The 12,353-nt window shown below is 43.5% G+C and overlaps 1 protein-coding gene across 1 annotated transcript in view; it reads right to left on the reverse strand.

The window, feature by feature from the left end:
* Positions 1–5,323: 5,323 nt before the first annotated feature.
* Positions 5,324–12,353, reverse strand: part of reep3b (receptor accessory protein 3b) — a 70,975-nt gene continuing 63,945 nt past the window's right edge. Inside the window, exons 7-8 of the mRNA XM_063071548.1 lie at positions 11,305–11,453; positions 5,324–10,824 (exon numbers count right to left, since the gene is read on the reverse strand). Coding sequence (XP_062927618.1) covers positions 10,759–10,824; positions 11,305–11,453 — 215 coding nt within the window. The 3' untranslated portion in view covers positions 5,324–10,758. The remainder of the gene's footprint in view (positions 10,825–11,304; positions 11,454–12,353) is intronic.

Genomic DNA, 12,353 nt, shown 5'->3' on the forward strand with positions numbered 1-12,353 from the left:
CTCAGGGTGTCTGACCCTCCAAGAGAGGAGTTGTAAGGTTTGATGGCCACAGGCAGGAATGACTTCCTATGACACACTATGTTGCATCTCGGTGGAATGAGTAGATGGCATGCTGCGTCTGGTGCTCCCGATGTGGCCTTCTATATACTGGCGAGACCCAACGCAGACTGGGAGATAGTTTCGCTGAACGCCTACGCTCTGTCTGCCAAAGAAAGCAGAATCTCCCAGTGGCCACACATTTTAATTCCACATACCATTCCCATTCTGACATGTCTATCCACGGCCTCCTCTACTGTAAAGATGAAGCCACACTCAGGTTGGAGGAACACCTTATATTCCGTCTGGGTAGCCTCCAACCTGATGGCATGAACATCGACTTCTCTAACTTCCACTAATGCCCCAGCTCCCCCTCGTACCCCATCCGTTATTTATATACACACACATTTTTTTTCTCTCTCTCCTTTTCCTCCCTCTGACTATACCCCTTGCCCATCCTCTGGGTTTTCCCCCCTTCCCCCTTTTCCATCTCCCTGGGCCTCCTGTCCCATGATCCTCTCATATCCCTTTTGCCAATCACCTGTCCAGCTCTTGGCTCCATCCGCCCCCCCCCCCAACCTCCTGTCTTCTCCTATCATTTTGGATCTCCCCTCCCCCTCCAACTTTCAAATCTCTTACTAGCTCTTCTTTCAGTTAGTCCTGACAAAGGGTCTCAGCCCAAAACGTCGACTGAACCTCTTCCTAGAGACGCTGCCTGGCCTGCTGCGTTCACCGGCAACTTTTATGTGTATTGCTTGAAGTTCCAGCATCTGCAGATTTCCTCATGAAAGCATTACATCCCGTCCTCGGGGCTGCTCCGAACTGTGTGCTGTATCTATCGCACAGGGCATCGGGCACAATATTGCAATCTTATCGTGACTGTGCCCAGGCAGGGTTGAAGAAACACTCACAACACACTGGAGGAACTCAGCAGGTCGGGCAGCATCCATGGAAAAGATCAGTTAACATCTTAGAAACATAGAAACATAGAAAATAGGTGCAGGAGTAGGCCATTCGGCCCTTCGAGCCTGCACCGCCATTTATTATGATCATGGCTGATCATCCCAACTCAGAACCCCGCCCCAGCCTTCCCTCCATACCCCCTGACCCCTGTAGCCACAAGGGCCATATCTAACTCCCTCCTAAACATAGCCAATGAACTGGCCTCAACAGTTTGCTGTGGCAGAGAATTCCACAGATTCACCACTCTCTGTGTGAAGAAGTTTTTCCTAATCTCGGTCCTAAAAGGCTTCCCCTCTATCCTCAAACTGTGACCCCTCGTTCTGGACTTCCCCAACATCGGGAACAATCTTGTCCAATCCCTTTAGGATCTTATACGTTTCAATCAGATCCCCCCTCAATCTTCTAAATTCCAACGAGTACAAGCCCAGTTCATCCAGTCTTTCTTCATATGAAAGTCCTGCCATCCCAGGAATCAATCTGGTGAACCTTCTTTGTACTCCCTCTATGGCAAAGATGTCTTTCCTCAGATTAGGGGACCAAAACTGCACACAATACTCCAGGTGTGGTCTCACCAAGGCCTTGTACAACTGCAGTAGTACCTCCCTGCTCCTGTACTCGAATCCTCTCGCTATAAATGCCAGCATACCATTCGCCTTTTTCACCGCCTGCTGTACCTGCATGCCCACTTTCAATGACTGGTGTATAATGACACCCAGGTCTCGTTGGGCCAGAACCCTTCGTCAGGCCCTATAAAGAAGGTGGGGGGGGAGGGTGGGAAGGAGAAGGGAAAGTAGGTTCTGGGTGAAAAACCAGTAAGGAGAAAGATAAAAGGGTGGGGGAGGGGATAGGCAAGAAAGGTGAAGAAGGAATAGGGGAAAACACAATGGCTAGTAGGAGGCAAAACCAGAGGGAGGTAGTAGGCAGCTGGGGGAGGGGGCAGAGTGAAATAGGGATAGAGGAAGGGAGGGGGAGGGAATTACCGGAAGTTGGAGAATTCGATGTTCATACCAAGGGGCTGGAGACTACCCAGATGGTATATGAGGTGTTGCTCCTCCAACCTGAGTTTAGCCTCATCATGGCAGTAGAGGAGGCCATGTATGGACTTATCCGAATGGGAATGTGAAGCAGAGTTGAAGTGGGTGGCAACCGGAAGATCCTGTCTATTGTGGTGGACGGAGCAGAGGTGCTTGACAAAGCGGTCCCCCAATCTGCGTCGGGTTTCACTGATGTAGAGGAGGCTGCACTGGGAGCACCGGATGCAATTGATGACCCCAACAGACTCACAAATGAAGTGTTGCCTCAGCTGGAAGGACTGTTTGGGGCCCTGAATGGTGGCAAGAGAGGAGGTGTAGGGACAGGTGTAGCACTTATGCTTACAGGGATAAGTGCCAGGTGGAAGATCCGTGGGGAGGGATGTGTGGACCAGGGAGGGAACGATCCTTGCGGAAAGCGGAAAGGGGTGGAGAGGGAAAGATGTGCTTAGTGGTGGGGTCCTGTTGAAGGTAGCGGAAGTTGCGGAGGATAATGTGCTGGATCCGGAGGCTGGTGAGGTGGTAGGTGAGGACAAGGGGACCTCTGTCCCTGTTGTGGTGGCGGGAGCATGGGGTGAGCACCAAAGTGCGGGAAATGGAGGCGATGCGGTTGAGAGGATCATTGATGATGGCAGAAGGGAAACCACGATCCTTAAAGAAAGAGGACATTTGAGATGTCCTGGAACAGAAAGCCTCATCCTGGGAGCAGATGCGGCAGAGATAGAGGAACTGGAATTAGGGAATGGAATTTTTGCATGTAGCAGGGTGGGAAGAGGTATAGTCGAGGTAGTTATGAGAGTCCGTGGGCTTGTAGAAGATGTCAGTGGACAGTCTGTCTCCAAAGATGGAGACCGAGACATCGAGAAAGGCGAGAGAAGTGTCTGGAATAGACCAAGTGAATTTGAGGGCTGGGTGGAAGTTTTAAGTGAAGTCCATGAAATTGATGAGCTCAGCATGGGTGCAGGAAGCAGCACCAATGTAGTCGTCAATGTAGCGAAGGCAAAGTTGGGGAGCAGTACCAGTATAGGTTTGGAGCACAGACTGTTCCACATAACCAACAAAGAGGCAGGCATAGCTGGGGCCCATGCGAGTGCCCATAGATACACCCTTGGCTTGAAGAAAGTGGGAAGAGCCAGAAGAGAAGTTATTAAGTTTGAGTAACCAGTTCCGCCAACTGGAGGAGGGTGGTGGTGGTGGGGAACTGGTGAAGTCTATTGTCCAGGAAGTAGCGGAGGGCTTTGAGGCCTTCTTGATGGGGAATGGAGGTGTATAAGGATTGGACATCCATAGTGAAAATGAAGCTGTTGGGACCGGGGAACTGGAAGTTATTGAAGAGGTGGAGGGCATGGGATGTATCCCGGATGTAGATGGGGAGGGACTGAACTATGGGTGACAAAATATACTGTCCAAGTAGTCTCCAGCCCCTTGGTATGAACACTGAATTCTCCAACTTCTGGTGATTCCCTCCCACTCCCTACCCCAGTTTCACTCTGCCCCCTCCCCCAGCTGCCTATCACCTCCTTCATGGTTCCGCCTCCTACTACCCATTGTGCTTTACCCTATTCCTTCTTCATCTTTCCTGCCTCCCTTCCCCCACCCCTTTATCTTTCCCCTGACTGGTTTTTCACCTGGACCCTACCAGCCTTCTCCTTCCCACCCTCCCCCCACCTTCTTTACAGGGCCTCTGCCCCCTCCCTCTTCAGTCCTGACAAGAGGTTCCGGCCTGAAACGTTGACTGATCGTTTCCACAGATGCTGCCTGACCTGCTGAGTTCCTCCAGCGTGTTGCATTGACCCCAGCATCCCGAGCAGGGTTAACTTGGTGTGCCCTCGTTTTCGAAAAAGGTTTATTTCCCCGAAACACAAGAGCCACAGAGGTAATGAGGTCTTCAGAGCTGCTTCTGGTAGCTCCCGAACTCGCCGAGTGACACCAGCGTTCGTCAGCGGCGGGCGGCAGCACTCTCACAGGCTAAGGGTACGGCAACCAGAGGCAGCGGCAATAGAGGTAGTTAGGCACTGGTTGGATTATTGAACTAATTTAATAATTTGTGCATATGTCTCGAATTATTATTCGGCCATTAGAGTAGGTTTGGATCAATTATTTCCAACAGCTCATCAAAACAGTATAAAATTTCAAGCAGACTTTATGTTAAAAAAGAGATGTGCTTAAAGTAATCATTTAGGGGATTGTGTTTCAGGCATAGAACACTTGGACATTTTTTTTAGCTCACCGTTCAAGTACACTTGCATGTAATCTGAACAGCAATACATGAAATGTCAGACTGAAATCTTGAATGGAGAATCTTACAAAAAAAAAAGTGAATACGGCCCAGTCCCTCACGGGTAAAGCCCTCCCCGTCACTGAGTGAAGCGTTGTCGCAGGAGAGCAGCATCCATCGGGGACCCCACCACCCAGGACATGCTCTCTTCTCGCTGCTGCCATCAGTTTTGGTACTGGAGCCTCAGGACTCACACCGCTAGGTTCAGGAACAAGCACCTCAGGCAGGAGGTTCAGGAACAAGAGCCTCAGCCGTGAAGCTCTTGAACCAAAAGGGAATTACTTCACTTGCCCCATCATTGAAATTTTCCCACAACCTATAGGCTCCCTTTCAATGACACTTCATCTCCCACTCTCGATACATTTTTAAAAAATTATTTCTTTCTTTTTGCATCCACACAGTCCATTATCCTTTTGCACTGAACTAACCAACTCCGTGTGGTCTTTCATTGATTCAATGAGGGGGTATTATTCTATTATGGATTTATTGCGAAATGAATCAAAGTTTAGATATGACATATGTACTTTGATAGTGCTATTTTTAATCTTCTGCAATTACATTCTCTGCATCAGTAATTAAGTTGCTCTCCGGCTGTTGGATGCCTTCACAACAGCATGCAAGACTGAAGCATCAGCAAATAAATCTCTCCCAAGACCAACTGTTTCTCAGTTGGGTCTATATCCACAGCTTCTGACTTGACCTCCCACCCTCCCAGCACAAGCCTAGCTCCAGCTTCAACCCAGCCAGGCATCGCAGCTGCATCTAGTATTTATTGAAGGCAGTAATAGAACATGTATATACAAGTACTGCTTAATTAATTTTAACACAAGATTACTAACCAAAGAAAAACAAATGAAAGACTGCAGGGGTTTAATCAATAATTTCCAGCAGTTTTAACCTTCATACTGTTGAAATACTCTGGCCCATGTTCCTCATAGTCCAGTTTGTTAATACAACCTCACAGATAAATTCGGGGGGGGGGATGTGGAAATGGCACCATAAATCACAGCAAGAAATGTCTACTAGAGGGCAGAACCACAGAAGAGTAGTTTCGATTGACAGCATAATTAGCCAAGCCCAACAAAAACAGAAGGGCAAAATAGTATGTGGCTTTGACATCTTGCCCACCCAAAACAAGAGATTCATGGTGAGGAGTTTCAGGGAAGAGTCTACCAACTATTTTATGCCTATATACAAACATAAAGTGACATAACCAGGTATTAGTGGGGTGCATGGATCAGGAGAAAGAAGAGTCCTACCACAATCTTCTGTAATCTTGGCAAACTCAAGGAGCAATATTGCTATTTGCTGTTGCTCCTGTATTCTTTTGTAGAACTTCCCAGAGTGAAAGAGTCCAAATCTCAGTATTGACTTTGTGCATATTCTCCATTGCTAAAGTGTACTAATTACTAGCAGGAGAAAGCCAACAGAGATAAAGAAAAACATGCACTGCCAGCTGTCCCAGTGGTTGACAATGTGGAGAAAACCAGCTGGTGAGCAAGGAACCACCTCTGATAAATCCAAGTGTTCTGAACAATAGACCCAAGTTGTCTCACCTGCTGACTGGCAACTAATGTCGCAACTACCAACACATAAGCTTTTCAGGTGGAAAGGTTGCTTACCAATCACTGACCCAACCAGCACACCACTGGGAGTGTGGAATCTCCCAGGGTTTGTATCATCAGGCATCTTATGTTGATTGCTGTTGAGATCTTGTGTTCCTCGAGCTAAAGGAAGATCCAAAAACACAGTGGGATGGCAGTGGCACAAGTTCTATTACATGGCCTTACTTATTAACTTGTGTGTTAGAAAGCATTCAGGTAAATTGCAATGTGCAGGCCATGATACAGCGAGTGGTACCCTCAGCCATCTCAAAAACCGTAAAGATTTAACATCGTCATATGTTGAAAAATGTTCAGAAACCAGGTTTCTTGCTGATTTTCATATCTTTTATTTCCTAAGGCAAAGGCTTACAGCAGTGTAGTGGTTAATTACCAAACCAGCAACAAGAACCTTTGGCCACTAATCACCAATGTGAATGTTAACATGGCTGCTGAATTTAGTCAATAAGTATATGAGGAACATGTAATACTACAGGACAATGCAGACCCTTCACCCTACGATATTGTGCCAGCCTTTCAACCTTCTCTAAGAAGAATCTAACCCACATTTTACTTTTATCCAGGCAAGTCCCTTAAATATCCCTATACTATCTGCCTCTACCACCCTCCATGATAGGATGTTCCATGCATTCAGCACCGTGTAAAACACTTACTCTGACATCCCCTCTAAACTTTGCTTCAACCACCTTAAAATTATGCCTCCTGGTATTAGCCATTTCTTCCCTGGGAAAATGTCTCTGGCAATTGACTAGATCTATGCCTCTTAACCTCATGTAGACCTCTATCAAGTCACCTCTTATCCTCCTTTGCTCCAAAGGGAAAAGCCCTAGCTCACTATCTAGCAGATATGGAGAAGATAAAAAGGCCAATCTCAGCGACCCATTTGATTTCAGAAAGTTTTCCATTCATACTTAGTCTGGCCAATGTCACCACAGATTCACTAATGTGCTTGGCCTACAACTGCTTCTATTTAAGGCTGGTATCAAAGCTAAGCCCACATTTCATAGACAAGTAATATATATTTTCAGGATGTCTCCAATTGGAGATCAAGTTTTCCCAAAACAAAAACAAATCAGCCAAAGAATCTCAGTAGATATTGAATTATAACACCCACTCTAATCAGGGAAGTGGATGGGCAGGAGATCAGATTCTAGCTCTGGTACATTGAAAAGACATCCTACGTCAATGACAACTTCATTTTGGTTATAGAGTAAAAGAATGACAACCTCATACTTTCCAGTCCACTTGATTATATTCTACGTATAGCCCCACATATTATTTTTTAACCTATAATAAATCTCTCTAGTGAGTCTAGTTAGTTTCTGAGCTATACAGGAACCAGTCATCTGGTGAGGAAGTGCAGAGAACATCACTTTGTGAACCATAATAGAGGAGCAAAATGAGGCCATTCAGCTTATTGAATCTGCTCTGCCATTCCATCATGGCTGATTTAGTATCTCCTTTAACCCCATTCTCCTGTCTTCTGCATAACATTTGACACCTATATTAAATTGCTAACCTATCAACCTCCATTTAACTATAGCCAATGACTTGGCCTCCACAAGGAATTCCACAGATTTCACCACCCTCAGGCTCAAGAAACTCATCTCGATTCTGCATGGATGTCCCTCTATTCTGAGGTTGTGCCCTCTGGTCCTAAACTCCTTCAATATCGGAAATATCCTTTCATATATACTATCTAGGCCTTTCAATGGGTTTCACTAACACCCCCTCATTTTCCAACAAATACAGGCCCAGAGCCTCCAAAAGCTCCTCATACATTACTCCTTTCATTCCCGAATTACTCTCGTGAGCCTCCTCTGAAACCTCTCCAATGCTAGGACACCTTCTCTTAGATAAGGGGGTCAAAACTGCTTACAATACTCTGCAGTCTAACCAATGCCTTATAAAACCTCAGCATTATATCCTTGTGTTTATATTCTCAACCTCTCGAAATGAATGCTAACGTTGCATTTGCCTTCCTCACCACCATCTCAACCTGCAAGTTAACTTTTAAGAAATCCTGCAAAAGAACTCCCAAGTCCCTTTGCACTTCATACATTGGAATTTTCTCCATACTTAGAACATAGTCTACGCCTTTATTCCTTCTACCAAGGTGCATGACCATGTACTTTCCTACATTCTATTCCATCTGCCACTTTGCCCATTCTCCAACTGTGCCTTAAGTCCTTCTGAAGACTCCCTGCTTCCTCAACAGTACCTGCCCCTCCACTTGTCTTCGTATCATCCACAAACTTGTCCACAAAGCCATCAATCCTGTCATCCAAATCATTGATATATAAATATGAAAAGAACTGGTCTCAACACAGACCTCTGTTGAGAACCACTAGTCACCAGCAGCCAGCCAGAAAAGGCTCCCTTTATTTCCACTCTTTTCCAATCAGCCAATGCTCTAACCATGCTTGTATCTTTCCTGTAATACCAGGGTCTCTCAGCTTGTTAAACAACTTCAATGTGTGGTACCTTGTCAAAGGCCTTCTGAATCCACTGATTCTCCTTTGTCTATCCTGTCTGTGGTTTCCTCAAATAATTCCAACATATTTGTCACGCAAGATTTCCCTTTGAGGAAACCATGCTGGCTTTGGCCTATGTTATCAAGCATCTCAAAGTACCCTAAACCACGTCCGTAACAATAGACTCCAACACCTTCCCAACCACTGGGGTCGGACAAACTGCCTACAACTTCCTTTCTTCTGCCTCCCTCCCTTCTTGAAGAGTGTAATGACATTTGCAATTTTCCAGTGTTCAAAAAATCCAAAATCTAGTGACTCTTGAAAGATCACTCCTAAATTCTTCACAATCTCTTCAGCTACCCCTTTCAGAACCCTGGGGTATAATCCATCTAGTCCAGGTCTATCCTCAGACCTTTCAGCTTCCCAAGCACATACTTTTCAGCACATAGCAACTATACTCAGTTCTGCCCCCGACACTCTCAAATTTCTAGTATAATGCAGAACAATCAGTATTTCAAAACAAAGTCAGTGGATTATTGGAGTTTTACTCTAGTTTGCTTTTGCTGTTTCACCAGTTGCATCAAGGAAAAGGAAACAAAAGCAACTAGGATACTTTGCCATTAAGATAGTTTCGCTGAACCCCATTCATTGGTTATGAAATGGGAGCAAGTGAGCTTGATTAAGTGTGTCATCTGTGGAGATATGACAGTAACAAGAACAAGAAATGTTCTGTTGGGGTGGGAGAGGGAAGGGAATATCCTTTAAAAATAGCATCAGCATCCTATAGGCCAGCCAGATGACATTAATAGCAAGTAGAATGCTTCTGCATTGGACCATAAAACACGAGTAGAATTAGGCCATTCAGCACATTGAGCCTACTCTGCCATTCCATCATGGCTGATCCATTTTCCTCTCAATCCCATTCTGCCTTCTCTCTGTAACTTTTCATGCCCTGACTAACAAGGAACCTATCAACCTCCATTTTAAATCTACTCAATGACGTTACCTCCACAGCCATCAGTGGCAATGAATTCCAGACATTCACCACCTTCAGGCTAAAGATATTCCTCCTCTCGTCTAAAGGGACGTCCTTCTATTCTGAGGCTGCGCCCTCTGGTCCAACACTCTCCCACTATTGGAAACATCCACTCTATCTAGACTTTTCAAACTATATACGGATGTGCAACAACAGATTTTTTTTAATGTACATGCTGGAAATTGTCAGAAATACTCAGATCACATAGCATCTTTGGAAAGAGAAAGAGTAAATACTTCAAGTTAAAGATGCTTCATGAGAACTCTATAAGATCAATCCTTGGGTGTGTTGATTGTTAATGCAAATGATGCATTTCACTGTATGTACACACAAAATTCATAACAATGAATACTGCTTTACATTGCATTCCCAACCACCGGGTAGATATTGTCTGAATTTAGACCATTTAAAATGTTTTAAATGTAACAGTCAGAAAAAATTTATTACAATAAAAGTTTAAAGTCCTGCACCAACCTGTACACTTTTGCAGCTCTGCTGCGATCTACATATTCAAACTACAGTTAAGAATGTCTGTTGTTAAAATCTGACAACCAGGTAAAGTCACACACCAACATTTACCTGAATATTTGAATCCAAGAACACAAACATCTTGAATTCACAAGTCAATTAAACCAAGTACTTGCTACTGAATCGTGCTTGGTATATTCCACATTTAAAAAGGTAAAAAGTTGGGGGAAAAAATCACTCAGCTTACACCGACAGATATAAAATAAAGGCACCCATTAAACCTATACAAAATTTATAAAAACATGCAATTAATGTTTAAAATCTAAGTATTTTGTCTGAAGAATTCTACCTGAAAGACACTTATAGATGGTTTTACATACAAGCCCAGAGTTACAAAATCATGACTGAAATGTGGTCCTTAGTGTTGAGTGCAAGAAAGTGCATTATTCTGTGAAAAATTAATACTTGTTTCTTTAAAAATCACAGCTCAAATTCAGTGTTTCCATGAGCTTCTCCGTAATTCAGAATTCAAGTTCATCAAATCTTCTCCTCAAGACTATTTCTTAACCCTTCTTCTGGTTTGTAAGAATATGTCTGTAGACGATTACTCCTCCAGTCAATGATTTAAAATTCCCAGTCAATATTGGATTTCAGTTTCAAGCCCAATCATCATGGGACTGCAACAATAAATGCAGTCCTCTGTCACTGGGCCAACTCAGCAGGATGAGTCAAACAACAAAGTCATATACATCGGAAACAGCAAAATCTCAGCTTTCTGAAAATTAGAAAAATATTGACAAGTGATACTGTATATTGCCAAGTTAAGATCAAAAAGAATATCCAAAGCATTTTATCCTGGAATATAACTACACTGAGGCCGCTTCTTAGATCTCAATTTCAGGGATCCATACCGAACCTAGAACAAATCAAAACCAAAGTTGACTTAATATATTTTAAACAAAACACACAAATGTTGAATTTATAGCAACTAATGCCAGACAAGTAAATTGAGTCTAAAAATTGCTAACAGCTCATTCTTTATTTCCTCCATTTTTATCCAATTGTTCTTTAGAGCAGGTGTTGAGGATGGCACTGAGATGAGAGAACTGCCATAACTCTATATGAAACCAAATTGAAGAGATTAAATAGAAGTGACCAGAACTATGAGAGTTATTGACCAAATAGGATAAAAAGAACCTACTGCCAGAGGAATTGAAGACAGATGACAAAGACTCAAAAAATGATGAAAAAACCAGTGGAGTTAGTAACAAGCAGATTTTAAAAACATCTAGAAAGAGAAATTGAAAACAAAACTTACCTGCAATACTTTTCAATAAATAAACACTGAAATGAGGAGGGCAGAGGTCTACAATTACAGATTACCAAAAGCATTTACCTCTTTACGGTGGCCTTTCCGTTTCACTTTAAGGCTCTGTGATCGTTGAAGGTGCTTTTGTGTGACCACCTCATCATCAGAATGAGCACTGTTTTGGTCAACCTCTGATCGATCCTCACTATCCACATCGTCGTAATCAAAATGCCTGGCTGAAAAAAAAATGAAATGGCACATTAATACATCCTGCAATTCCCTTCGAATTTTTGTGCACATTAAGTATTTATTGTCAGTGGGGTAAGTGTTAGGGAAAAAACAGATGTATACAAAATTAGGTGAAGACGTTCATTTCCAAATACTCAGTATTTAAAATCCACAAGCAGTCATGTACCAATAATTATATGTTTGTTCACCAGGGGGCAACACCACCTCACTGCCACACAAAGAAGTTCACACAACAGATGCACCAAGTTAAGAGACTAGATTACAAACAGAGCAGTAAATGAGGAGGAAAGATGAGATCAAAAGGATCAATTACTACCAGCAACCCCCCCCCCCCATTTTAATCAAGGTCGAAAGAATTTCTCTGTACTAATGCTTTCATGCCTCCGACAGATTAATTTCCACTTCAGTGGAGGTTTATCAAAATTTCCCTTAGTTTTCCCCATTTTGCATACTTCGGCATGTTAATCATTAAAGCTAAGAAACCGTTCTTTCCAGTGAACATGCACAGTCTCATTTAACAAAAATTGCTTCTAAGAGAAAATGAAAGGTTGGAAAAATGAGTCCGTCGCACACTGGTAACTGTAGCCAGTGGACCTCAGCTATTCACAATCTACAATCAATGATATGACTGGGAATCAGCTGTAACATCTCCACATTTACTAAAAACACTACAGTGGGAAATTAAGTTCAGATGAGGGTGCAAAGAAGCTTCAAGGCAATATTGACAAGTTGAAGAACGTGGCAGATTAAGCACAATGTGAAAAACTGAGTAGCTATCCACTTTGGTTGAGAAAAACAAATGCTGAGTATTTCTTACATAGTGACTGATTGGAAATTATTGATATTCGGAGTGAACAGAGTGTCTGACTACAGAAGGCACTAAAAGA

The sequence above is a fragment of the Mobula hypostoma genome, chromosome 19 (genome assembly GCF_963921235.1).
Source record: "Mobula hypostoma chromosome 19, sMobHyp1.1, whole genome shotgun sequence".
Lineage (NCBI taxonomy): Eukaryota > Metazoa > Chordata > Chondrichthyes > Myliobatiformes > Myliobatidae > Mobula > Mobula hypostoma.